The sequence below is a fragment of the Glycine soja genome, unplaced genomic scaffold (assembly GCF_004193775.1).
Source record: "Glycine soja cultivar W05 unplaced genomic scaffold, ASM419377v2 Super-Scaffold_81, whole genome shotgun sequence".
In the NCBI taxonomy this organism is placed as follows: Eukaryota; Viridiplantae; Streptophyta; class Magnoliopsida; order Fabales; family Fabaceae; genus Glycine; species Glycine soja.
This window is the reverse complement of record NW_021143574.1, coordinates 400,900-425,801: the sequence shown is the minus strand read 5'-3', so window position 1 is coordinate 425,801 and position 24,902 is coordinate 400,900. Positions and strand designations below refer to the sequence as shown.

The 24,902-nt window shown below is 32.9% G+C and overlaps 1 protein-coding gene across 1 annotated transcript; it reads right to left on the bottom strand.

Moving 5' to 3' along the window:
* Positions 1 to 3,260: 3,260 nt before the first annotated feature.
* Positions 3,261 to 3,530, bottom strand: LOC114404096 (SKP1-like protein 1A). Its single transcript, XM_028367208.1, has one exon. It carries the CDS (start codon positions 3,528 to 3,530, stop codon positions 3,261 to 3,263), a length of 270 nt encoding a protein of 89 aa, XP_028223009.1.
* Between the last annotated feature and the right edge of the window lie 21,372 nt (positions 3,531 to 24,902).

Below are 24,902 nucleotides of genomic sequence, written 5' to 3'. Positions count from 1 at the left end.
CTGATATTGTACAGATTTTCTCATTAATTCCAATTAAAGATACTCTAATGATAGGTATCAAAACATATCAAGATTTATTTACAAATTCCTACAAAAGAACTATAAATTGGGGAAACTATACATGTTTTGAAAAAGGTTTTTCTATACAAAAGTTAGTCGTATAAGACGACTAACAGTGAGATAGGGCTAGCCTGGGCGAGCTAGGGGTTTGGAAAAAGCCCAAAATGACCTTTTTGCCCTCCTTTTTGGGTATTTTCCACATTCTTTTCAGAAATGTCAAAAAACCTTTCAGATTACAAGACAAGTAGTGTTAAGCAGCTCAATTCGGCTAGCAAGAATCCAAATGTTTGCAAATGATTGTCCCAAAATGAAATTAGGGTCTGACACCAGCTAACTATGATCTTTTGATGACTAGGGAACTTAAACTTAGCACGACAAATATCCTTTTGTGCATGATGACTGTTGTTCTCCTTACAACACACAAGAAAAAGAACCTGAACAATGGTGACTCTAGCACATGTTCCCTGTGACTTTCCAGATGCACCTCTGATTCCAGACTAAACACTATCAGCTCTAGCACATGAAAGCATTTTTTTGATCCTAAGAACATGGAATGGATGTACTTACACTCTTGAGTGGAAACCTTCCTTTCCAACAAATTTTGCCATATCTTTTTTACATGTAATTCTAGAAGCTTATAGTACTTCACTTGAAACATTTTCTTTTTCTCAGCTAACCAGATGCACACAAAAGGGAAAGTAATCAACACATTTCTTCTTCATATCAACATCATAGGATCAAGAACACCATGACAAAAGTGTGATTTGGGGTATGTTTGTTTTTTATCTGTCGATAACACCTTGCAAGCCCTAAAATCATACACCATTTGTAATTCCCATCATGCCATGAATATGACACATAAAATGTTAATCCATTTCATTCTGACACCAATTTCAATAATTACAATATACAAACACATATTATCACTCAAGTTATTCAACCATGATACATAGGATTGCACTATAGTCATAAAGAGAACACATTTAAAAAGAAGTACATCCTAATTGATATCAATACTATAAAGCTCTAAATACAAATAAAATTGAGCAAATCATACAAGTCATAAAAGGATTGATAAACACTATACCATTGTAAGACTTAGTACTACACAATTCCCTTGATAGTGGTTTTTCAAGGAGAGAATAAAAACTGTGTAAAGGAATAAAAAAAATTACATGTTCTTGAAGCATGAACCCATAAGCAACAATAGACATATACCAATAGTGTAACTCCTCATGTAGGAGCAGGAGTCTATGAGATGTAACTTTTAGGAAAGGTTACCAAGCAAGGATCCTTGCAGTTCCACAAGCACAATAAAAATCTTGTTCATACTCCTATTTCATTACCCAACACCAATGTATTAAGCAAATAACATCAAAAGAAAATCTGAAATTTCAATTTCTACAAACAAAAAAATATTACATAGTAACTATTAGTCGCTTCATACGACTAACTTTTGTATAGAAATCATTTTCCAATGCTTGTATAGCTCCCCAATTTATGGTTATTTTGTAGTGATTTTTGTAAATAAATCTTGTTTTATGGTTAATGCTATCTCTAGAACATTTCCATTGGATTTAATGAGGAAATCTATGCATTTTCAGGTGAAAAAGATGCCAAGTTTTGAATTGCAAAAAGTAGCAGTTGGGCTAAGCGCATATCCACTGTTCAGCGTGCTTAGCGCAAAGGAGAATCTGGTAGAACATCAACATCAAAGTTGCGTGCTAAGATCAGTGCGCTAAGCACAGCAAGTGCCTTTAGCCAGGCTAAGCGTGAGACTGGCACTAAGCCCAATCCCACTTACTCGCGCTAAGCACGAGCGTGGCGCTAAGCGCAACGTCGCGAATTCAGAGCCTATTTAAAGCCTGTTTTGTGCATACTTAGGGTACAATGCCCAGGGCACAGAATTCTATAGCATCCACAGTGCCTATTTCGAGAAAAGAGCCCTGGAAGCAGCAAAGAGGAGCAACTTATGCATTGTAGCCTAGGTTTTGTCATTTGAGAGAGATTATTGAGTAGATAGTGAGTGTGAGATGCTGAGAAGAGGAGGAGGAATCCCTCTTCTTGTATAAGGAACTATCATTCTCTTCTTTTAATCTCATTTATTGTTATGGTTTCTTTGTAATGGCTGGCTAAACACCCTAGTTGGGGATTTCTAATGAATAGCTTATGTAAATACTTAATATCTAATTGATAATTTTTTTTGTGTTCAATGCTTCCTTCAATGCTTAATGTTTGTATGCTTTTGGTCTGATCACCCATTTGTGTGCATAGTTAGGTGATTTTAGCATTGGGAAATGTACTATTGCCTTAGAACTTGATTGAAGCAGGATTGGAACTTAGCCTTACATGAGGGATTTGTGGGTTAAGTTTTGGTTTTAATTATGTTGTTACAATAATGTTTTTTAGTTTTGGCCAAGTCTTACATGAGGGATCTGCGGACGAAGCTTAGGCTAAATTAGGCTAAACTTTAGTAAGCTACTTGAGCTGAGTCTAGTCTTACATGAGGGATCTACGGACGAAACTTAGTTTAAGTTAGTCTAAACCTAAGAGGGCTGTCTAAATTGGGTGTAGTCTTAAATGAGGGATCTGCAGATGAAGCTTGGATATTCAGCCTGACGAGGGGTCGAGGGTTTAGTAATTTAGGCTACAACATAGAATACAAGAGCACGATTGATTAGAGAAATATATTTCTATGCATCATCTTGTTTGTTAGAAAGACCCAAAATATCTACCTACTGCTGTCATTTTATTTACCTTGCATTTATAGTTTTTAGCATACAAGTTTAGTTTACATTTTGTTTGAAATTATCACTTATACATGTCCTCTCAACAATGCTTCAATTCAGAACTTAATTCAGGCTAACATTAGTTCCCTGTGTTCGATGCTCGGATTCATCCGTTTTAATTTTAAATACTTGACGACTCAGTGCGCTTTCTGATGAAAACTCCCCAATGAAATTTCCTTGAGACATAAATGCACAAAAAGTAACTGCAATGGGGGGTCATCAATAACAATAATCGAATACAAGCCCAAACCTCCAAGCCTCAACAACATGTAACCCTAACAAACACCAAAACCCCCCAATCACAAAAACCCTAACCCCCAATTCAAAACCCAAACCATAAAAAAGAACAACAAAATAATAAAGAAACATTGAAGGAAAAACCCTCACTAGAATGAGATCGAAGAGTGTGGCCTAATCTACCTTGACGAAATCAGCTTCCCAAGCCGTAAGTTCATCCTCACTGGGCTTCTCATCAATGCAATTGGCATCAACATGCTTCTTGCAATACTTGATAACCTCTGCCAGAATCTTGTTAGTAGCATTGGGGAGAGGAACTCTGTTGTCAGCACAGTTGTCCTCGATCATGTGCTTGATCATCTGTGACTTCACCGCCACTGCCTCCTCCACCTCAAATGCCTCGCCATCCAAACTCTTCAATGTGATATTCTTTGTCAAAGCCATCTCGATCTCTCTAAAAAAAACTCTTCTTTCAATTTGGTGTGTTTTGCTTTTTAAGTGAATGAATGATTTTGTTTGTTGAGGTACAAGGTATGTCTCGTTCCTCCGTTATTTGAATCCGTAAAGGCCAAAGGAACTATTTTTATGGATTGGGAAGATGGGTGAAGGGGTATGGTTGAAGGATTTAAAGTTGGGGAAGGGGGTTGAGAGTTGAGTGAGCACGAGAACAAAAAGGCTTTTGTGAAAAACACAACATCGATTTTTCTAAATAAAAAAAAAACACATGTTGTGTTTTGAGGTTAACATCGATTTCTAAAAAACCAATGTTACCATCAAACAACATCGATTTTTATTAAAACTGAAGTAAACCTCAAAACATAACATCGATTTTTAAAAAAACATATTTTAACGATCTTTCTTTATTTACGAGTATGTCACCGTATTTTTTTAACATCGATGTTGATAAAACTGATGTTAAAATGACGAGGTTAAAAGAACTTTTTCTAGTAGTGCAATTTTGTGCTTTCTTTTTTTTCATAATGTAAATATAGTTAATATACTTTTTATTTAAATTAATTCAGTCAACTTAATTTTTTTCAGCAAAAACAATATATGTACGCATTAAATTTTGTTATAATTACTTTTTTATTTTATAATAAATTTTTAATATATATAAATTCAATTCAAAATCCATACATTTAATATATATTAGCATTCAATTTAATAAATAATTATATGTAATAAATATAACAATTAATACTATATAACAAAAATATCAATATACTTATTGCATATTTATATAAATATTATATTAATAAAAAATTTGTCACATGGTCCAATTTATTTTCAAATTACAAGTCTCTTGTTAGTAAAGATGTTCCTTATAATAAAATAAATCAAAACAGTTTGCATCACATGTTCCAATTTATTTTTAAAACCTCAACACAACTTTCTTAATATTCAAGTTGTTTCTTGTATTTAAACAACTTGGTATATGAAACATATTGGATAATACATCAGTGTATAATAAAACACATGTCACCATATGTATTGCCTTAAACATTATCAACAACATGTGGAGAAACAAACTTTTTCTCCTAAAATAAGTTTTTTATAGTTATTGACAAGATACAACTTGAATTAAACCATTTTAATTCAAAATCTTATTTCTATATTAGTTGCTTGAAATAGAATTAACTTATGTTGTCAACTTCTTTGGCTAGAGGGACAAAGAAAGAAAACTTAAAAAAAATTGGTGTATATGTTCTCAGAAAATAACAAGAGAAGGGATAACTATGTGATTTTTAATATGTAGTCTAAGGCTCTTCTTATAGCACAGTAGGAAACCTTTTTTTTCTAACAAATTGAAAAAAAAAACTTACCCTGAATCCTTGTTTGTGTGTGACCCCATAGATTCAATACTAAACCAGTAGTAATTAATCATAATTAATTTACTAATCAAGGTAGGCGTCTAGCAACACTCCTAAATTGATAACATAATGGTTTGGTTCTTCAACATACATATTTATTCCCAGCACAATCAACATCTCATTCTTGTTCCATTCCATTTGGATGTATCTTTTAGTGCCTAGTTTCACATAGATTAGATGTAGACTTGCACGTAGATAGTGTTTTTTTGAGTGTTACAATTGCTTTATCGATTTTGTTTTTACCTTTGCACAAGTTCGATCATTTTTGAATGCATTCTAGTTTTGTCTTATATGTGTTAGCTTCTTTTTTTTCTAGGCTTTCCAAGGATCTATTGTTTCAATGTTTGATTTTCATGTTTGAGTTGCTTTTCAAGTTTCTTCCATTAAAAAAATCAAAAATCAAAAATCAAAAAATGTTTTAGCATGGCTCTTAAGTTGTGTTTGGGAACATTTTAACAAGGTATAATCTATCAGCTTAATATAATTTTACATTTAAAATAAGTTTTTTCTTTAACAATATATACAAATAAAAGCTAATTAACAATATATCTATAATTGACAACATTAATGAAATCAAATAACTTGTACATTAGAAATTATGTGTATGAATGCTTTTGATTTGGTGAGAGAAAATGAATGAGAATGACACCCTTTGTACAAGGGTGACTTTCACATATCTATTTTTTGATAGAAGTTTAACACTGAAACACTTAAGCATAAATGTTGGTCATCACACAAATTTCATCATCCTTACAATTTCCATTCCTAATGGTATGTTATAATTAAAACTAAGGATGTGGATTAAACAATATGCACTTGAAATTGGTTAGGAAACTCTCAAGAAAGCATTTAAGGTAAAATGAAGCATTTTTCCTTGATTTAGCTTAAGCTATAAATTTAGCTTCAGCTAAAAATCGTCCAAACCCCATTCTATCAAATTTTGACATAGCTAAAAATCATACCCTTAGCTAAATTTGTGCAGACCCAATTTCATCAAAATATACTTGAAGCTAAAACTTCGATTTTTGCAACAAAAGTTCTTTGTAAATCTAAGCTTTTAATCCCATTCATGGTTACCCAAGCATTCAAACTCACAATAAAATCATCAATAATAAACCCTTAAGATTCAAAATACTAAACCCCAACAAAAGAACACAAGATTCAAATCAAATAACCTGAAATAATCATAAAACAAGAATAGAGAGTGAGCTTGCCTTACCTAAGGGTCTCCAAGCCTAAGTCGTAAGAAACAAAGAGACAAGGGAGAAGTTGTGAGCTCAACAAGGAGGGCTTCCATCAAGAAACACACCATCTTACCAAACCCATGAAAAACACAACCCAAAACCAACATAAATGATAACTTGCACATTTACCCATTGTGGGTCAACACAAGGAAATGAAAAAAAGAGAGAAAGAAAGCTCACCCTTCAACAATGGAATCACAAGCTCATGCAAGAGGGAGAAATCACCATTCTTAAAAGGATATCAAGACTCAATAATGAGATTGGCTGAAGGATAAATGAGGCAATGAAGGTGCTCTTGACATAAGAGAGAAATAAAGCTCTAAGGCTCATGAGAGAAAATGAATGAGAATGATACCCTTTGTAAAAGGGTGACTTATTTGAATAGAAAGGAGGGAATGCGACACTTTCACTAAAGCCCAACCCAACCTAGACCTAACACACCTAACTTACCGCTCACAGGAAACCTAAAACATCATCCACTTTATTTATATTTTCAACATCATAAAATAAATTTTATTATTCTTGTAATTTTAATTAAAAATAATTAATCATATAATTAATAAAATCATAGTTTTACAACAACCATATTCACCCCTTGATAGTCTCTTTTTGTCTAAAACTCTTGAGTGTAGTCAACATTATCAAGGGCGTCTTTGATGTCATAAACACGAGTTGTAATGGCCTTTTTCCTTGGGATCAACACTTTGTGCAATCAAAGAACTTGTTAATTTGATTGTATTGTTGTGACAATGTTTTATTATAGATTAATTACAAAAGTTAATTGATGATAATTATCATGATATTACAAGATGGAGTAAAATAGGGATATGTTATGGTGTGTGTGTGAGAGAGAGAGAGAGAGAGAGAGAGAGAGAGAGAAATTGTATTTAAATTAAAATGAGAGGGATATATGTTAATTTTTAAATCTTCACAAATTATTCAAATTAAAAAATCAAAAATAATTTGAATTATATTAATTTTCAATTTTGAACATTTATATATGGCTATAAGGTCAAGATCATTCCTTTTACTCATTGAAAATATTGTGCTTTTCTTAATTGGCTGCCTAGCATATCCATTAGAAAATTTAGATTATAAAAACTATTAGTATTAGTAGGTTGAAGAAAATAATTTCTAGTTAATATAGAAAATTGGTATCACAAAGGAATACCAAAATTATTTACTGACAAAATAATTAAGGAATCCAATCTAAATCATTTATAATTGTCACTAAATGAAAGTTTATCTAGTTGATATATAAGGAAGTAGTCAGATTTAAAAAAGTACATAGTGAATCAATCCATATCAACAAAATTTGAATATAGGAATAAACTAGAAGAAATAAAAAAAGTCATATAAAATATTACTAGTGGTGGACAAACTATTATTATATAGGCGGATTTCATGCCAAAACACTAAACAGCTTTAAACATCAAAGCTTTATTAAGCAACTAACGAAGAAGGGAATTTGATATGATAAGAATAATTTCAACAACCAACTCAATAATGGAAGCATATTTCGGAAGCATGGATGGATCATGATAAGGAGGATCAGTTGGTGACTCTCCTGAAATACAATCGTCAACATTAGTTTGTATTGAAGATGCAGCCACATTCACGCCTTGGTAGTCTCCTTTCTTCAACAACTCTTGAGTGTAGTCCACATTATAAAGGGCACCCTTGAAATGTTCCAAGCACGATTTGTAATGGTTTTTTGCTTTTGGATCATTAACACTTTGTGCAATCAAAGAATTGATTAATTTGATTGTGTTGGTCACATTTGTACGTGTTGTGTCAATGGTGTATTGAGTAAGGCTAACAAGATTTGCTTTTGGTTTTGAGTTGAGAAGAGCGAAACAAAATGAAGGCTTTTTGCTTTGGTTGCAAATGGAACTCACTTGCTCAATAGGGATTGCATAAGTGGGTGCAATAAATAATAGGAACACCAACAAAAGAGAAGAGAAATTATGAACCATTGTAATGTTGTGTCCCTTTCCTTGTATTTTATTTTTAGTTTCACTATAGTTTGACAATGCATATCATACCCATTTTATAGTTCTCAATTGAAAATAAGGCTTCATGTTGAATTTAATGCAAATATTAGATTCAAATATAATTTTTAATTTAGGATATGAAATCCTTGCTTATTTTCATAAATTAAAATATAGGATATCTTCCAAATTTGACCAAAATAATTAATACATACAATAATACTTAACTAGAATTTTATTAGATTATCTTCCAAGTTTTGCTTATTTGAATAAACAAAAAATTAATTTAGCAATACTAACAAATACATTCAAAAATATTTAATGCAAAATTATTTGGAGATATAAAATTTTTGAGATCTCTTTTTTGGGTGTGTGACAACAATATTTGAATGTGTAAACTAACCAAACCTCACACCATTAGGACGGCCCTAATGATTTTAAAATTTATGAGGTCTAGTCAAGGATTTGAATGCTTTGCTTATTTGCATAAAGAGAATCCTAGTTATCTTTCAAATTTTGCCATAATAATAAATATATTCAACAATATTTAATAAATTTTTTATTAGACTACATATATGTTCTAGGATTTGAATAATTTACTTAATTAAAAAAAATATTGGTTACCTTCATATTTTAGTCATATTAATAAACACATTCAACAATATTTAATGCAAACTCATTTAGAGATATAAAATTTATATCTAATATAAAGGGTTTGGACTAATCCATAAGTATTTATAATTTTTTAATTACTTAATTATGTTATTAGTCCCTATAAAATTAGTAAACTTTGTGTTTAATCCTTATAAATGTTTTGTTTTATTTCCATCCCTTATTTTTTTTTATTTTTTATGTTGGTCCTTACTATTATGTGACACTTTTAAATTGCTTATATGTTTAACGAATGGTCAAGTGGCCATAGTAGGTAACATCCACCAAGGTATATGTTACAGTGTCAACTTGTGATACCTCTAAAAAAAATTTATAAATCCCTCAAATAAATATTATTTTCTACCTTAAAATTAAATGAACTATATGGACCAAAAATTTTATATGGACTAAAAAAAATTCACTCATTTTATAGAACTATAACCAATAATTTTAAATTTTAGAGGGATATATATATATATATATATATATATATATATATATATATATATATATATATATATATATATATATATATATATATATATATATATAAAGACTAAATACAAAACATGCTCATTTTGCAGGAATTAAAAACATATCTAAGCCATATTAATTTTTTATTTAGTGTATTATAACTTAAAAACCTTTAACCTACTAAGGTGGGCCTTATGATGGTGGGTTTTGGTAGTTTACACAAGGTCTTATGTTTGCACTTGCTGTAATGATTGTACACACCAGCCAAAACATTTTTTTTCTAATTTAATCCATATTTAAATCAATTATTTTGTTACATTTCCATATTTAGTTAGATTATCTAGTCTAACATTTGAATGTTTTGCTTATTTGCATTAAAAAAATTGGATACATTTCAATTTTGGCCATAATAAATATATTCAACAATTTTTAATGAAAATTTTATTATAAATATAAAAATTATCATGCCTAATAATAGTGAACTAAAATTAATTCATAGGTCTTTATAATTTTTTTTTTATTTCTAGTTAAATTATTATAGCTTAAAGCTTTTAATTTAGTCTATATATGCTTTATTTATCAAGTTCAAACTATTATTTCATAGTAAATATCGGTGCAAATTGGTGGTGATGGTTTTGAAACATTGAAAAAATATCAAAGAAGAAATCATTGATAGTGATTGTCTTGCAAGATAGAAGAAACAACAAAGAAAACACAATTCTCCAAGAAATGTGTAAAATACTAACTTTTAAGGTCACTTTTCGTACTTTGTCAAAAGTATCAAAAGAAAGTCTTCTTGTACTTTGTCACATTGATTACAACTCATTCCTCTTTCGAGACTAGTTTGCTTCATGGTCACTTTTTTTTAACCTCTATTTGTTTCAATAATGTCATCATTGTCATTTCCTTTGAGAATTCTCCCATTGTCAAAACCTATTCTTGCACAACAGTTACCCTATTCTCACAACATTCCTTTTTTTCTTCCCTTTCTTTCTCTTTCACTCACTTACATTTTCTCATCACTTTCACATAGCAACAATTGCAACTACTCCAAGTCAAATATTGAGCAAGCATTTCAACATAAAAAGTGGATATGGTCATCAAGTTCAATATTTTCCCATTATTCACACAACACTATTCATTCATAAAAAACACTGAACCTCGCATAGTTTTGTTGATGACTTGCTATTTTCAAGACACTTTCTCTCCTCGTTCTTCCACAAAAGGTAATCCCTCACTCACTTAACATAGATACTTCTCCATACTTTTAGAAAGCAAGAACTCTCTCATAAGTCACAAGCACAAGGACATAACATAACACTCATTCTCTTATCCTCACCCATGACAACAAAAAAAAGGGGCCCATGGTGTTGTGTTTTGTCTAACATCCCCATTTTGTGGACATTAGAAATAATGATAGGCTTAAATATGTTTTTTATCGCTAATAAATATTCAATTTTGCATTTGGTTCCTAACAAATTTTTGTTTTGCGACAAGTCTCTAATAAAACAATAATTTTATTTTTAGTCCTTGATACTTATTTTTAGTCCCTAATAAATTAACAAATTTTGTGTTTGCTTCATGATAAATATTTTCCATTTGTTATTAGTACAGACAAATAAAATTTCTAATTTATCATAAAGTAAACACAAAATTTTCTAATTTACCAGAGACTAAAGTAAAATATTAAAGGTAAAAGAATAAAGTGTTATTTTATTAGGGATTCAACACACAAAACAAAAATTTATTAGGGAAAAGACACAATAATTAGATATTTATTAAGGATCAAAAACATATTTAAGTTATAAAGATATATAGAGATTGCTTTTATGGTACAATCCATGTATTTAATGGTTAAAGGATAGTCTTGTACATTATTAATAATAATTGTCTTATATTAGGAATTGTTAGGAACAAAATAATAGGCCCCAGATGGGAGAGTCAAGGCTTAAGGTGGGTCCAGGCCCACCAAACCTACATAGACCACATGACTCATATATATGAGATGATGGGGAGTTAGAGGGAGGAAAGAAAGAAAGGAAGTTAGCGTGAAAAAGAATGAGTAAAGATCCTAACAACCAACCTCAAAGATCATCTCCATGTGTTTCAGGAGGTGAATTATTTCTCTTTTCTCTCACCCTTATTTATTGCTTTGATAGTTGTTCTTGTTTTTCCCTTTTTTCCATTTATGCACACAATCCATGGGGTTTAGGGAGAATGATGTTTTTGAGTTGTTTTTCTAGGTTCTTGAGTTCTTTTGTTGGGGTTTAGTGTATGGAAGCATTATGAATGATTAATATTGATGTGGTTATTATGAGTTTGTATGATTTGGTAGCAATCAATGGCATTGAAAAGCTTGGATTCGTGAAGAAATCACGTTACAAAATTTTTGTTATTTTAGTTTAAGGAAAATATTTTGTCTTAAGTGATTTTTGGACAAAATTTGTAACACCCTAGAGGATATTACCTTTTGCATGCTTGTATTACTAAGTTTTGGGACTTAGAATATCAGAATGTTAGAGTTACTCGTGCATAGGGGTGAAACTAGCTTAACTGCAACAGAGGCAGTTGCCCTCCCTCATTGACCAAAATCTTTTCGATATCTAGGATAATATCATATGTTTTCCCCCATCCCTCTAAACTTATCTTACCTTTCTTTTAAGTGATTTTTTTTCTGATGTATCTTGTTAGTCAATAATCCATCTTTTTTTCTTCAATGAAAGTAAATCCTTCTTTACTTTTATCAAAGTTACTATTAGCCTACTTTTTTTTCAAATATAAAAATTCTTTGTTTAACTAATTAAAACACATAAAATTCTCTATTTTATAGGAACACTAATTTTTTCATGTGCTATATATAACTTTACCATTTATATGCCAATTAATTTTAACTATGCTAAACTTTTGGTACAATTTTAATTACAATGATTGCTTTCAAATATCTTTTCTTAGTTACATATTAGGCTTTGATTGGGTTTATCATATTTGTACCAAGCTTGGTTCATATCCCATATATGCTCCAACTTGAAGGGAAGTGTAAGATTACACCTTGATATTATTCTTGATACTGAATTTATTAGGACAATTTGTTTCCTATTAATCAGTAATGGTGGATTGATCCTATGTAATCAATATTGATCCTATTTACTTATTATAAACAAAGACATAGTATGGTCATCATTGACAGACAATATTACAGTAATAACACTGTTCTGTGGTATCAGAACTTTCATTATTCCTCTATCAATAATAACATAAGCTTTGATACCATATAACATCATTATTACTATAATATTGTGTGTCAAGGATGAGCAGACTAAGCCTTTTTTAATAATAAGCAAATTGGACCAATATTGATTACATAGGATAAATCTAATATCCAGTAATAAAAACTAAATCACTAATTATCATCTAATCATAAATAACAAAATAATATCATGATATAATCTCACAACAAGGAACATACATACATGCATAACACACATAGTAACTTAAAGCTATATTTAACATTTACTTTATTATTAACATACTATTCACTTTAACTTTGTATGCTTAACCTTTAACCTTAACATTAGCCTTCAACTTTAACACTAAACTTTACTTTAAAACCCTTTATTGTAATCTTAGGGGAAACTCCCCACCTTTTTGCTAAAAGGCATAGGTATGGTCTTAAGTGTTTTATGTATCTCTTATTGGAAGGGTTTATCATTACTCTTGAATCACAAGACTAATCAGGACCCTAAATAATTTTTATTAGATGCCAATGATTACAAAGTTTAAAAGTTTTCTTATATGCCATCAGATGAATGCATTTTATTTTCCTCTAATAGATCGAATGAAAGTAGACAAATGTTAAGTTTTGATAAGCACTTAAGACTAAATTAATGCTTTGTGTCTGAGAGTTTTTTCATAGATAATGTTTTGAACATTCTCCTAGGATCTATAGAAGGACAAGGAAGTAAGAGAACAATGAAAAGATCAACCTCTCCCTTTCTCTCAAAAGATGCACTACTTGTTGTATGCATTGTGAACAAACCTGCAATGCGCTAAAGTGATTTGACCACTACTAGAGTGTGACTCAAGGAAGATAAACAGAGTGGTATATTAGCTTGAGTTGGGCGGCATTTAATGCACTCACAAAACCTTCTTTAGACGTAAGCTCAAACATAAAATAAAGACTATGTAGAGATAACAAATGCTTTTTGAAGATGGCTATAAATATGAGAAGTCTTAAAGAGTTGAAGTTACGAGGAACACAAGCTAAAATTTGAAATCTCTTTTTCCCTTTCTTCTTCAAGCTTACTCTTTGTAATTTTATTAAGTTCTAAAGCTCTCAAAACACCTTGTAAACGATGAGAAATAAAAGACTTAGTGCTTCATTTCTAAATCCATCTTTAACACAATAAGACTAGTCTATGGGCAAACAAATATTAACAAATCTCCTGACTTGTTTAGATCCAGAAGTGGCTCAGTAGTCAAATAATAATTTAAGTTTTTGTAAAGCTTGGTGACAAGCTTTGTTGTAAAAACCAAAAGTGGCTATGAAAAATACTTATACGTTTGTAAATGTTAGTGGAAATTTGTTGGTTGCCAAGAATTAGAGGTAGTCTCAATTGTAGAGACGAACCATGTAACACCCCAATTGTGCTATGAAGGTTTTTCACTAAATTTTAATTTAAAGGAAATTTTTATTTAATTTATTTATGAAAATACGATTTAAATTTTCACGATATAATTGTATATCAAAGACATACATTAATTTACAAATAATTCCAACAAGTCATACACTAGATATAGATAATGACTATGATCATAGAAATATCTCAAAAGAAAAGTTAGGTAAAATGTGTGCGACTGTCGCAACCTACCCTTCGGCGGGAGGGCGACGCGAGACTCACGGGATGCGTGTTCCACGAAAGGAATACGCGCGGAGTCGCCACCAACGTTTATTTGAGGAAAACGTCGGAAAAACCGGAAAAGACGCGATCTACGAACTTTTAAGTGAAAGGTTCGGGAGTTTTATTTACGCACGGGGAAGGTATTAGCACCCCATACGTCCGCCCCAAGGGACGGCAGCCTTTAATCGAATGTGCAAACATGACTTCGATTTTTTATGTTCCCTTTTTATGTCTCTATATCCTTTATACCCCTTTTATATTTTCTCTTTTTGTGGTCGACAAGGGTGTTTCCCTTTACTCCTACGTATTCCTCAATTTGGGATGAGAAAATCAGACCTACGTAGTTCTTTCGGAACAAAGTGTTTGGTTAAGTTGTTTTTGTCTTTTTTGCAAAATATGTTTTTATTGAACAAAAGGTCATTTAAGGTGTTGGACCATTAAACGGTCTTTTGATTTTGAAAGGGGAGAAACGTTAAAGCGTTGGACCATTAACGATCTCTTGTTTTTGAAAGGAGAGAAACGTTAAGGCATTGGACCATTAACGATCTCTTGTTTTTGAAAGGAGAGAAACGTTAAGGCATTGGACCATTAACGATCTCTTGGGGTGGTCGACAAAAGCGGGGCTTTTGCTCCTACGTATCCTCAATGAGGAACTCAGACCTACGTAGTTCTTTCTTATCAAAGTGTTCTTTACTTAAGTGGTGATCATTTTAAGGCGTTGGACCTTAAAAATGATCCATTTTACTTAGTGAGAAATTGAAATGACAAACTTCAAAAGCCTATTTTTGTGGACGAGCTTGACTAGGCGAGTTGATTTTAGCCTTAATTTCACTTTAGTTATTAATCAATTCGATTAAGAATGAGAAATCCCAAAGAGAAAAAGTCCGATTGATTTTCCGCTTTATTTTACTAAAAGATGTCTTTTTGATTATTATATTATTTTTTACCTCTTTTTGATTTCCAACGTGGTTACGGCATGACCGAACGGTCGGAATTTATTTTAACCGAAGTTAATGGATAATACAATTCAAACGTTCGGTGGAAATTTATTTTATTTTTAAGTTAAGCGAGAAATGACTTAAGTAAAATGGCTTAAGCACGTCATCAGGGGGTATAAAAAGTAAACAAAACGAGAATAAAAATGCACCAAACACAATGTGGACCACTACGGGTACATAGAATGAATCGAAAAGCTTGGTTCGAGGTACTTACCCGTTGAAGATCGAAGAACGATGAAGAACGAATGAAGAACGTCGAAGAACGGTTGAAACCTTTGCGAAATTCTTCACGGAAAACGTTACGGAAACGTTTCGGAAGCGCCTCGGCTTAGATTTTATTCACGGAAACAATTTTTCCAAGCAAATTCGAAAGAGAGAGAAGTGCCTAAGGGGCTGGACCCCTTCCTTCTTGCATTCCTCCCCTATTTATAGCAAAATAGGGGAGGTGGTTGCCGCCCAGCTCGCCCAGGCGAGCTCAGCTCGCCCAGGCGAGCAGGGTTGCTTCCTCCAGAAGCAACCGCCTTCTGGAGGAATATTCCAGAGGGCCCAAGTGGGCCTGGTGTAGATGCAATTGGCTTTGATGTTTTGATGATGATCATGATGATGTGTTGCAATTGATGCAAATGGGCTTTTCAAGATTAAATTTCAAGACAATACTTCAAGATTACAAGGCACAACATCAAGATGATCACTAGAATATTAGGAAGGGAATTCCTAATTGAATTAGCAAAGGTTTGGCCAAGTGATTTAAAATAAAAAGTGTTTTTCAAAGGTTTTACTCTCTGGTAATCGATTACCAGAGGATGTAATCGATTACCAGTGGCCAAATACGTTTTATAACAGCTATAAAAATTTGAATTCGAAATTTTAGACTGTGTAATCGATTACACAATTTTGGTAATCGATTACCAGCAGTTAGTAAACGTTTTAATTCAAATTTTAAAAGCTGTAATCGATTACACAATTACTGTAATCGATTACCAGACAGGAATTTCAGAAAAATAATTTCAAGAGTCACAACTTTTCAAAGGCTTTACTCATGACCACCAATGGTCTATATATATGTGACTTAAACACGAAATTGCTCAGAGAGATTTTCAGAACAACAAAGTGTTTATCCTCTCAAAGAGCAATTTCATTTTATCCTCTTAAGAATTCCTTGGCCAATTCAATTGCAATTCATTAAGGAATTAATTGAGTGCTCAATCTGTAAAATCCATCTCTTTCTAGAGAGATTTGTTCCTCTTCTTCTTCTCATTCTCTAAGGGATTAAGAGACTGTGAGTCTCTTGTTGTAAAGGATCTCTAAACACAAAGGAAGGATTGTCCTTGTGTGTTTAGAACTTGTAAAAGGAATTTACAAGTTAGTGGAACTCTCAAGCGGGTTGCTTGGGGACTGGACGTAGGCACAAGGGTGTGGCCGAACCAGTATAAAACTGAGTTTGCATTTTCTCTTCCCTTAATCTCCTTTATTTATTATTGCTTTATATTCATATTCAAGTTGCTTCATTTGAATTAATATTTAAAGAAGATTGTCATTAAGGGAATTCATAACTTAAGTAAAAAGTAAGATAGATTTTTAAATTAGGAGAAAAGTTTGGAATATCTTAATTCAACCCCCCCTTCTTAAGATATCTGAGGCCACTTGTCTAACAAGTGGTATCAGAGCTTCATTCTTGTACAAAGTTTAGAAGCTTCAAGAAAAAGATGGCCTCAGCAAATTCCTTATTTCCAGAAGGGAATTCTATCAATAGACCTCCAATCTTTAATGGAGAGGGTTACCACTACTGGAAAACCCGAATGCAAATTTTTATCGAGGCAATAGATCTAAATATCTGGGAAGCCATTGAAATAGGGCCTTATATACCCACCACAGTAGAAAGAGTTTCAATAGATGGTAGTTCATCAAGTGAAAGCATAACCATAGAAAAACCTAGAGATAGATGGTCTGAAGAGGATAGAAAACGAGTACAATACAACCTAAAAGCCAAAAACATAATAACATCTGCCCTAGGAATGGATGAATATTTCAGAGTTTCAAATTGCAAGAGTGCTAAGGAAATGTGGGACACTCTTCGATTAACACATGAAGGAACTACAGATGTTAAAAGATCTAGGATAAATGCACTAACTCATGAGTATGAATTATTTAGAATGAATACAAATGAAAATATTCAGAGTATGCAAAAGAGATTTACACATATAGTAAATCATCTAGCAGCCTTAGGCAAAGAATTTCAAAATGAAGATCTTATAAACAAGGTGCTAAGATGTTTAAGTAGAGAATGGCAACCCAAAGTAACGGCTATTTCTGAATCAAGAGATTTGTCTAACATGTCTCTTGCCACTTTATTTGGTAAGTTGCAGGAACACGAGATGGAACTATTGAGATTGCACCAAAATGAAGAAAATGACAAGAAAAAGAAAGGAATTGCTCTTAAAGCATCATCCTCAATTCAAGAAGAAAGTGATCAGGATAATGATGCAGATGATGATGATGATCTAAGTTTCTTTGTAAAAAGGTTCAACAAATTTCTTAAAGTAAGAGGAAATCAGAGGCAACCAAATTTTAAATCAAAGAGAAGGACAGAAAATTCATCCTCTACTCTAAAATGCTTTGAATGCAATCAACCTGGACATCTGAGGGTTGATTGTCCCATCTTCAAGAAAAAGATGGAAAAATCTGAAAAGAAAAATCATAGTGAGAAGAAACTAAAGAAAGCATACATCACATGGGATGAAAATGATTTGGAATCCTCTGATGATTCTGAAAATGAAGAGATAAATCTTTGCCTTATGGCAAAAAGTTACGAAAGTGATGAAGAGGTATCTTTGAGAAAGAAGTGGTACATAGATAGCGGATGCTCAAAACATATGACTGGAGATGCATCAAATTTTACACACATATCTCCAAAGAAAAGCGGGCATGTAACATATGGTGACAACAACAAAGGTAGAATTCTTGGAGTGGGTAAAATAGGTACAAATTCTTCAAACTCCATTGAAAATGTTCTACTTGTTGAAGGCCTTAAGCATAGCCTGCTTAGCGTTAGTCAACTATGTGACAAAGGCTATCTAGTATCATTTGATTCTCAGAAATGTCTTATAGAACATAAGCATGACATTAATATAAAGCATGTAGGACATAGAGTCAATAATGTTTACATGATAGACTTAAGCATAAAACAAGAAAACAATCATTGCTTTCTTAGTAAAGATGATGATCCATGGTTATGGCATAAAAGAATTGCTCACATAAACATGGATCACTTAAATAAATTAATTTCAAAGGATTTAGTAGTTGGTTTGCCTAAATTGAAATTTGAAAAAGATAAATTATGCGATGCATGTCAAAAGGGCAAACAAACAAGAGTCTCATTCAAATCTAAAAATGTTGTTTCAACCACTCGACCATTACAGTTATTGCATATGGATCTATTTGGTCCATCTAGAACCATGAGTTTTGGAGGAAATTACTATGCTTTAGTTATAGTTGATGATTTCTCTAGATATACTTGGACATTATTTATTACACATAAAAGTGATTCATTCCATGCATTTAGGAAACTTGCTAAAGTCATACAAAACAAGAAAAATCTCAAGATTGCATCCATTAGAAGTGATCATGGGGGTGAATTTGAAAATAAAGATTTTGAATTATTTTGTGATGAACATGGTATTGAACATAATTTTTCTGCACCAAGAACTCCGCAACAAAATGGAGTTGTTGAGAGGAAAAATAGGTCATTGGAAGAAATTGCAAGAACTTTATTAAATGATACTTCTCTTCCAAAGTATTTTTGGGCTGAAGCTGTCAATACTGCATGTTACATCATGAATAGAGCCTTGATAAGACCTATTTTAAAGAAAACCCCATATGAGTTATTTAACGGTAGAAAACCTAATATTTCTCATCTACATGTTTTTGGGTGCAAGTGCTTTGTACTTAATAATGGTAAAGATAATCTAGGAAAATTCGATGCAAAATCTGATGAAGGCATTTTTCTTGGATATTCTTTACAAAGCAAAGCATATAGAATATATAATAAGAGAACTATGAATATAGAGGAATCCATTCATGTTACCTTTGATGAATCTAATGCTATATTATCAACAAAGAATATGCTAGATGACATTGCAGATTCTTTAGAACATATGAACATTCATGAACAAGATTCCAAAGGAAATGACAAAGGAAACAATGAAGATCCTCCAGAAGAAGGCAAATCCAATGATGTACTCCCAAGAGAATGGAAAACTTCAAGAGATCATCCCCTCGACAACATAATTGGTGATATCTCAAAAGGGGTAACAACTAGACATTCTCTTAAAGATTTATGCAATAATATGGCTTTTGTATCTATGATTGAACCTAAAAATATAAAAGAAGCCATAGTAGATGATAATTGGATCATTGCCATGCAAGAAGAACTAAACCAATTTGAAAGAAACAATGTATGGAAATTAGTAGAAAAACCTGAAAATTATCCTGTCATTGGAACAAAATGGGTTTTTAGAAATAAACTAGATGAACATGGTATAATTATTAGAAATAAAGCCAGGTTAGTAGCAAAAGGGTATAATCAAGAAGAGGGAATAGACTATGAAGAAACATATGCTCCTGTTGCAAGATTAGAAGCCATTAGAATGCTTTTGGCATATGCATCCATAATGAACTTTAAACTTTATCAAATGGATGTTAAGAGTGCCTTTCTAAATGGCTTAATTCAAGAAGAGGTATATGTTGAACAACCCCCTGGTTTTGAAATTTCTGATAAACCAAACCATGTTTATAAATTACAAAAGGCTCTTTATGGTTTGAAACAAGCCCCTAGGGCATGGTATGAACGATTAAGTAATTTTCTTCTTGAAAAAGAATTCTCCAGAGGTAAAGTGGATACCACATTATTCATAAAGAGAAAGCATAATGATATTTTGTTGATTCAAATATATGTTGATGATATAATTTTTGGATCCACTAATGATTCATTGTGCAAGGAGTTTTCCCTTGATATGCAAAGTGAATTTGAAATGTCAATGATGGGAGAACTAAAGTACTTTCTGGGATTACAAATCAAGCAAACTCAAGAAGGTATATTCATCAATCAATCCAAATACTGCAAGGAATTGATCAAAAGATTTGGGATGGATAGTGCAAAACACATGTCTACACCGATGAGCACTAATTGTTACTTAGATAAAGATGAATCTGGTCAGTCTATAGACATAAAACAATATCGAGGTATGATCGGATCTCTTCTTTATTTATCTGCTAGTAGACCTGACATTATGTTTAGTGTATGCATGTGTGCTAGGTTTCAATCCAACCCCAAACAATCACATCTAAGTGCAGTAAAGAGAATCATGAGATATCTATTAGGAACAATCAATTTAGGATTATGGTATTCTAAGAATTCAACATGTAACTTAATAGGATATTCTGATTCTGATTTTGCCGGATCTAAAACTGATAGAAAAAGTACAAGTGGAACTTGTCAATTTATTGGATCGGCTCTTGTCTCATGGCATAGTAAGAAACAAAACAGTGTTGCTTTATCTACTGCTGAAGCGGAGTATATCTCTGCCGGTAGTTGTTGTGCACAAATTTTATGGATGAAGCAACAATTATCTGACTATGGCATCATTCTTGATCGCATACCTATTAAGTGTGATAATACTAGTGCCATAAATCTATCCAAAAACCCAGTTCAACATTCAAGAACTAAACATATAGAGATTAGACACCACTTTCTTAGAGATCATGTCTTAAAGGGAGATTGTGTATTAGAATTTGTTGATACTAAGAATCAACTTGCTGATATTTTCACTAAACCTCTCCCCAAGGAAGTGTTTTTCTCTATTAGAAGAGAATTAGGTCTCTTAGATGTAAGAGATTTAGAAAAATAGGAATTAATTGATTGGTTGATTGATTGGTTGATTTACTTTTTACCTTTTGATTGTAGATTATTTTGGTTGATCTTGTTTGAATTCTTGTTTTTATGATAGAATTTATGATTTCTTGTGTATATAGTAATTGAATGATTGAATTTAGTGTATTAGTAGTGAAAATTAGACATATAGGATGTATTTGAGCATAAATATAGATATTCTCTTAGAAACTAGCCTAGGATAGGCTCTGGTAATCGATTACCAATCAGTGTAATCGATTACACATGAACAGGCAGCCTGTAATCGATTACAACATCCTGTAATCGATTACCAGAAGGCTTATTGGGCCTGTAATCGATTACCAATACCTGTAATCGATTACAATGCGTCATCTTCTATAAATACTCACGAAATCGGAGCTCGTGCGCAGCCAAAGCTTCCTCCACGTTTTCCTCCATACCTAGAACTTCAAACCTTCGATTCTCACTCGATTCTTCACCAAATCACGTCCCGTAAAGCCCAATCTTCCTCTTTTTCACTCCTCTTTCACTTCCACCAATCAAAATCCAGAAAAACTTCATCAAATGGCAGAGCCATCAAAGAAGAGAAAGGGATCATCTTCCACCGCCACCGCTGCTGCCCATCGCCGTCACGGCCCATCCGGAGCACCCACAGCACCTATTCCTCCTTCTTTGTCATCTCCAAGATCATCAACATTGTTTTCATCCGATGATCAACGTCTACGGTACCTTTCTCAGTTTTCTTCTAGAATAATCTTAGACCCTAAGTACCTAGACGTAGAGTTCTTTAATGATGAAACGTTTGATTGCTATCAAGTGTTTCAAAATTCTGGTCTTGTTGATTTCATGTCATTTAAATTGCCATATTATCCTGAACTTGTAAAGGTCTTCTACTGCAATTTAAAAATTCAGGATGGTATTATTATGTCTGAGGTGCATGGTACTTCTATGGTCATTGATCAGTCACTTTTCTTTTCTTTGACTCATTTACCCAGTCAAGGTGCACCTTTTGAGGGCACCATTGTTGATGACTGGAAATTCGATTATTCGAGTCATGATGCTCGTCGCATGGTCTGCAATGATCAAGCTGACATGACCGGTAGATTGTTGGCCGGGTCATTAACTTTTGATAATCGCATCATGCATTATATCATTGTTAGAATTTTGCTTCCTCGGTCTTCAAATTTAGCACAAGCTTCTGAGGAGGATTTGATTCTTATGTGGGCTTTTCTAACCGGTCGTCAGATCGACTGGGCCCATTTGGTTCGGTACCGAATGCATAAGGCATTACGGGCCAATGCACCTCTTCCTTATCCACATTTGATTACTCTGTTTTTGCGTCATTTTCAAATTCCGCTTGATGATGAACCCTTTGTTCAAGTCAAGCGTTCCTTTGCAATTGGTGCTGGTGCAGTGACCTCCTTTGGGTATCGTAAAGATCGGAATGGACAATGGCTGAAGAAGGATGCACTCCCTCCTCAAGATGAACGCACTCCTTCACCTCCTCCTCAACGTGAGGATTCCGCACTCATGAATGAAGTCCTCTCCGAATTACGAGGTCTTCGTTCGTATGTTGGTGACCGCTTCGACTCGTTAGATTCACGCTTTGCCGGTATGGACATTCGTCTTACACAGCTTGAAGAGGATGTCGGATACATTCGTCAGAGTTTCGATCTTCCACCACCACCTCCGTCTTCTTAGATTTTAGGTTATGATTATTTATCTTTTATAAGCCGTGTATTTTGGCTTTTAGTTTCTTAGAATTTACATTATTATGCTAAGTACTTTGCTTATTTATCTTGTGGATTGTAAATTTCAGTCTTGGATGTTTTGTGGTTGTTGACATTTTCAGTTATTTGGATTCTGGTTTGATTATTTCTTGTTTGTGAGTTTGGCTTATTGTATTTAATACTCTGATGCTTATATCTTGCTACTCCATTGTTATAACTGTGTTGATTTCCGAGTTCTTTGGCTTTTTGATGTTGCCAAAGGGGGAGAAAAAGGTTGTAGCAAAAGCTTAAGAAAAAGCTTAACAAACTTAGAAATCAAGTGATCATGTATTCCGAAATATAGGGGGAGAAAACGGATGCACATTTTATCTATATACAATTGTTTGTTGCTTGCTTGAATCTTGATTTCAGGTATTGTATTGTCATCATCAAAAAGGGGGAGATTGTAGATGCAATTGGCTTTGATGTTTTGATGATGATCATGATGATGTGTTGCAATTGATGCAAATGGGCTTTTCAAGATTAAATTTCAAGACAATACTTCAAGATTACAAGGCACAACATCAAGATGATCACTAGAATATTAGGAAGGGAATTCCTAATTGAATTAGCAAAGGTTTGGCCAAGTGATTTAAAATAAAAAGTGTTTTTCAAAGGTTTTACTCTCTGGTAATCGATTACCAGAGGATGTAATCGATTACCAGTGGCCAAATACGTTTTATAACAGCTATAAAAATTTGAATTCGAAATTTTAGACTGTGTAATCGATTACACAATTTTGGTAATCGATTACCAGCAGTTAGTAAACGTTTTAATTCAAATTTTAAAAGCTGTAATCGATTACACAATTACTGTAATCGATTACCAGACAGGAATTTCAGAAAAATAATTTCAAGAGTCACAACTTTTCAAAGGCTTTACTCATGACCACCAATGGTCTATATATATGTGACTTAAACACGAAATTGCTCAGAGAGATTTTCAGAACAACAAAGTGTTTATCCTCTCAAAGAGCAATTTCATTTTATCCTCTTAAGAATTCCTTGGCCAATTCAATTGCAATTCATTAAGGAATTAATTGAGTGCTCAATCTGTAAAATCCATCTCTTTCTAGAGAGATTTGTTCCTCTTCTTCTTCTCATTCTCTAAGGGATTAAGAGACTGTGAGTCTCTTGTTGTAAAGGATCTCTAAACACAAAGGAAGGATTGTCCTTGTGTGTTTAGAACTTGTAAAAGGAATTTACAAGTTAGTGGAACTCTCAAGCGGGTTGCTTGGGGACTGGACGTAGGCACAAGGGTGTGGCCGAACCAGTATAAAACTGAGTTTGCATTTTCTCTTCCCTTAATCTCCTTTATTTATTATTGCTTTATATTCATATTCAAGTTGCTTCATTTGAATTAATATTTAAAGAAGATTGTCATTAAGGGAATTCATAACTTAAGTAAAAAGTAAGATAGATTTTTAAATTAGGAGAAAAGTTTGGAATATCTTAATTCAACCCCCCCTTCTTAAGATATCTGAGGCCACTTGTCTAACACCTGGGTGCTATTTGCACCCCCATTTTTACTAAGTACACCCCCCTCTGCTGTTTTTTTGGTGATTCTTTTTTCGTAAAGTTACGGAAACTTACGAATTTCGTAACGATACTTGTTTTCTTTCCGTAATGTTACGGAACCTTGCGGATTACATAATCATCCCCTTTTTGACTTACGGAATGTTACGGAACCTCACTTAATTATGCAACAATGCTTCCATTTGATTTCCGGTGTGTCACGGAAACTTACGGATTGTGCATCAATATTTTTTTGGTTTTTCGGCATGTCCTGGAATTTCACAAATTGCCTAATGATGGGTGCCAAGCACCTCACGAGGACCAAAGAATGGTCGCACGTCATCGAGCAAAGGTCCCCGGACGAAATTAGGGTATGACAGTTGCCCCTCTTTACTTGTCTTTTATTGGAGATAAAAGGAAAGTAAAGATAAGACACTAATTTCGTTCCTCTCGATTTGGCGAGAGTCGCGGGTGACCATAAAATCTCCACATGCAAAT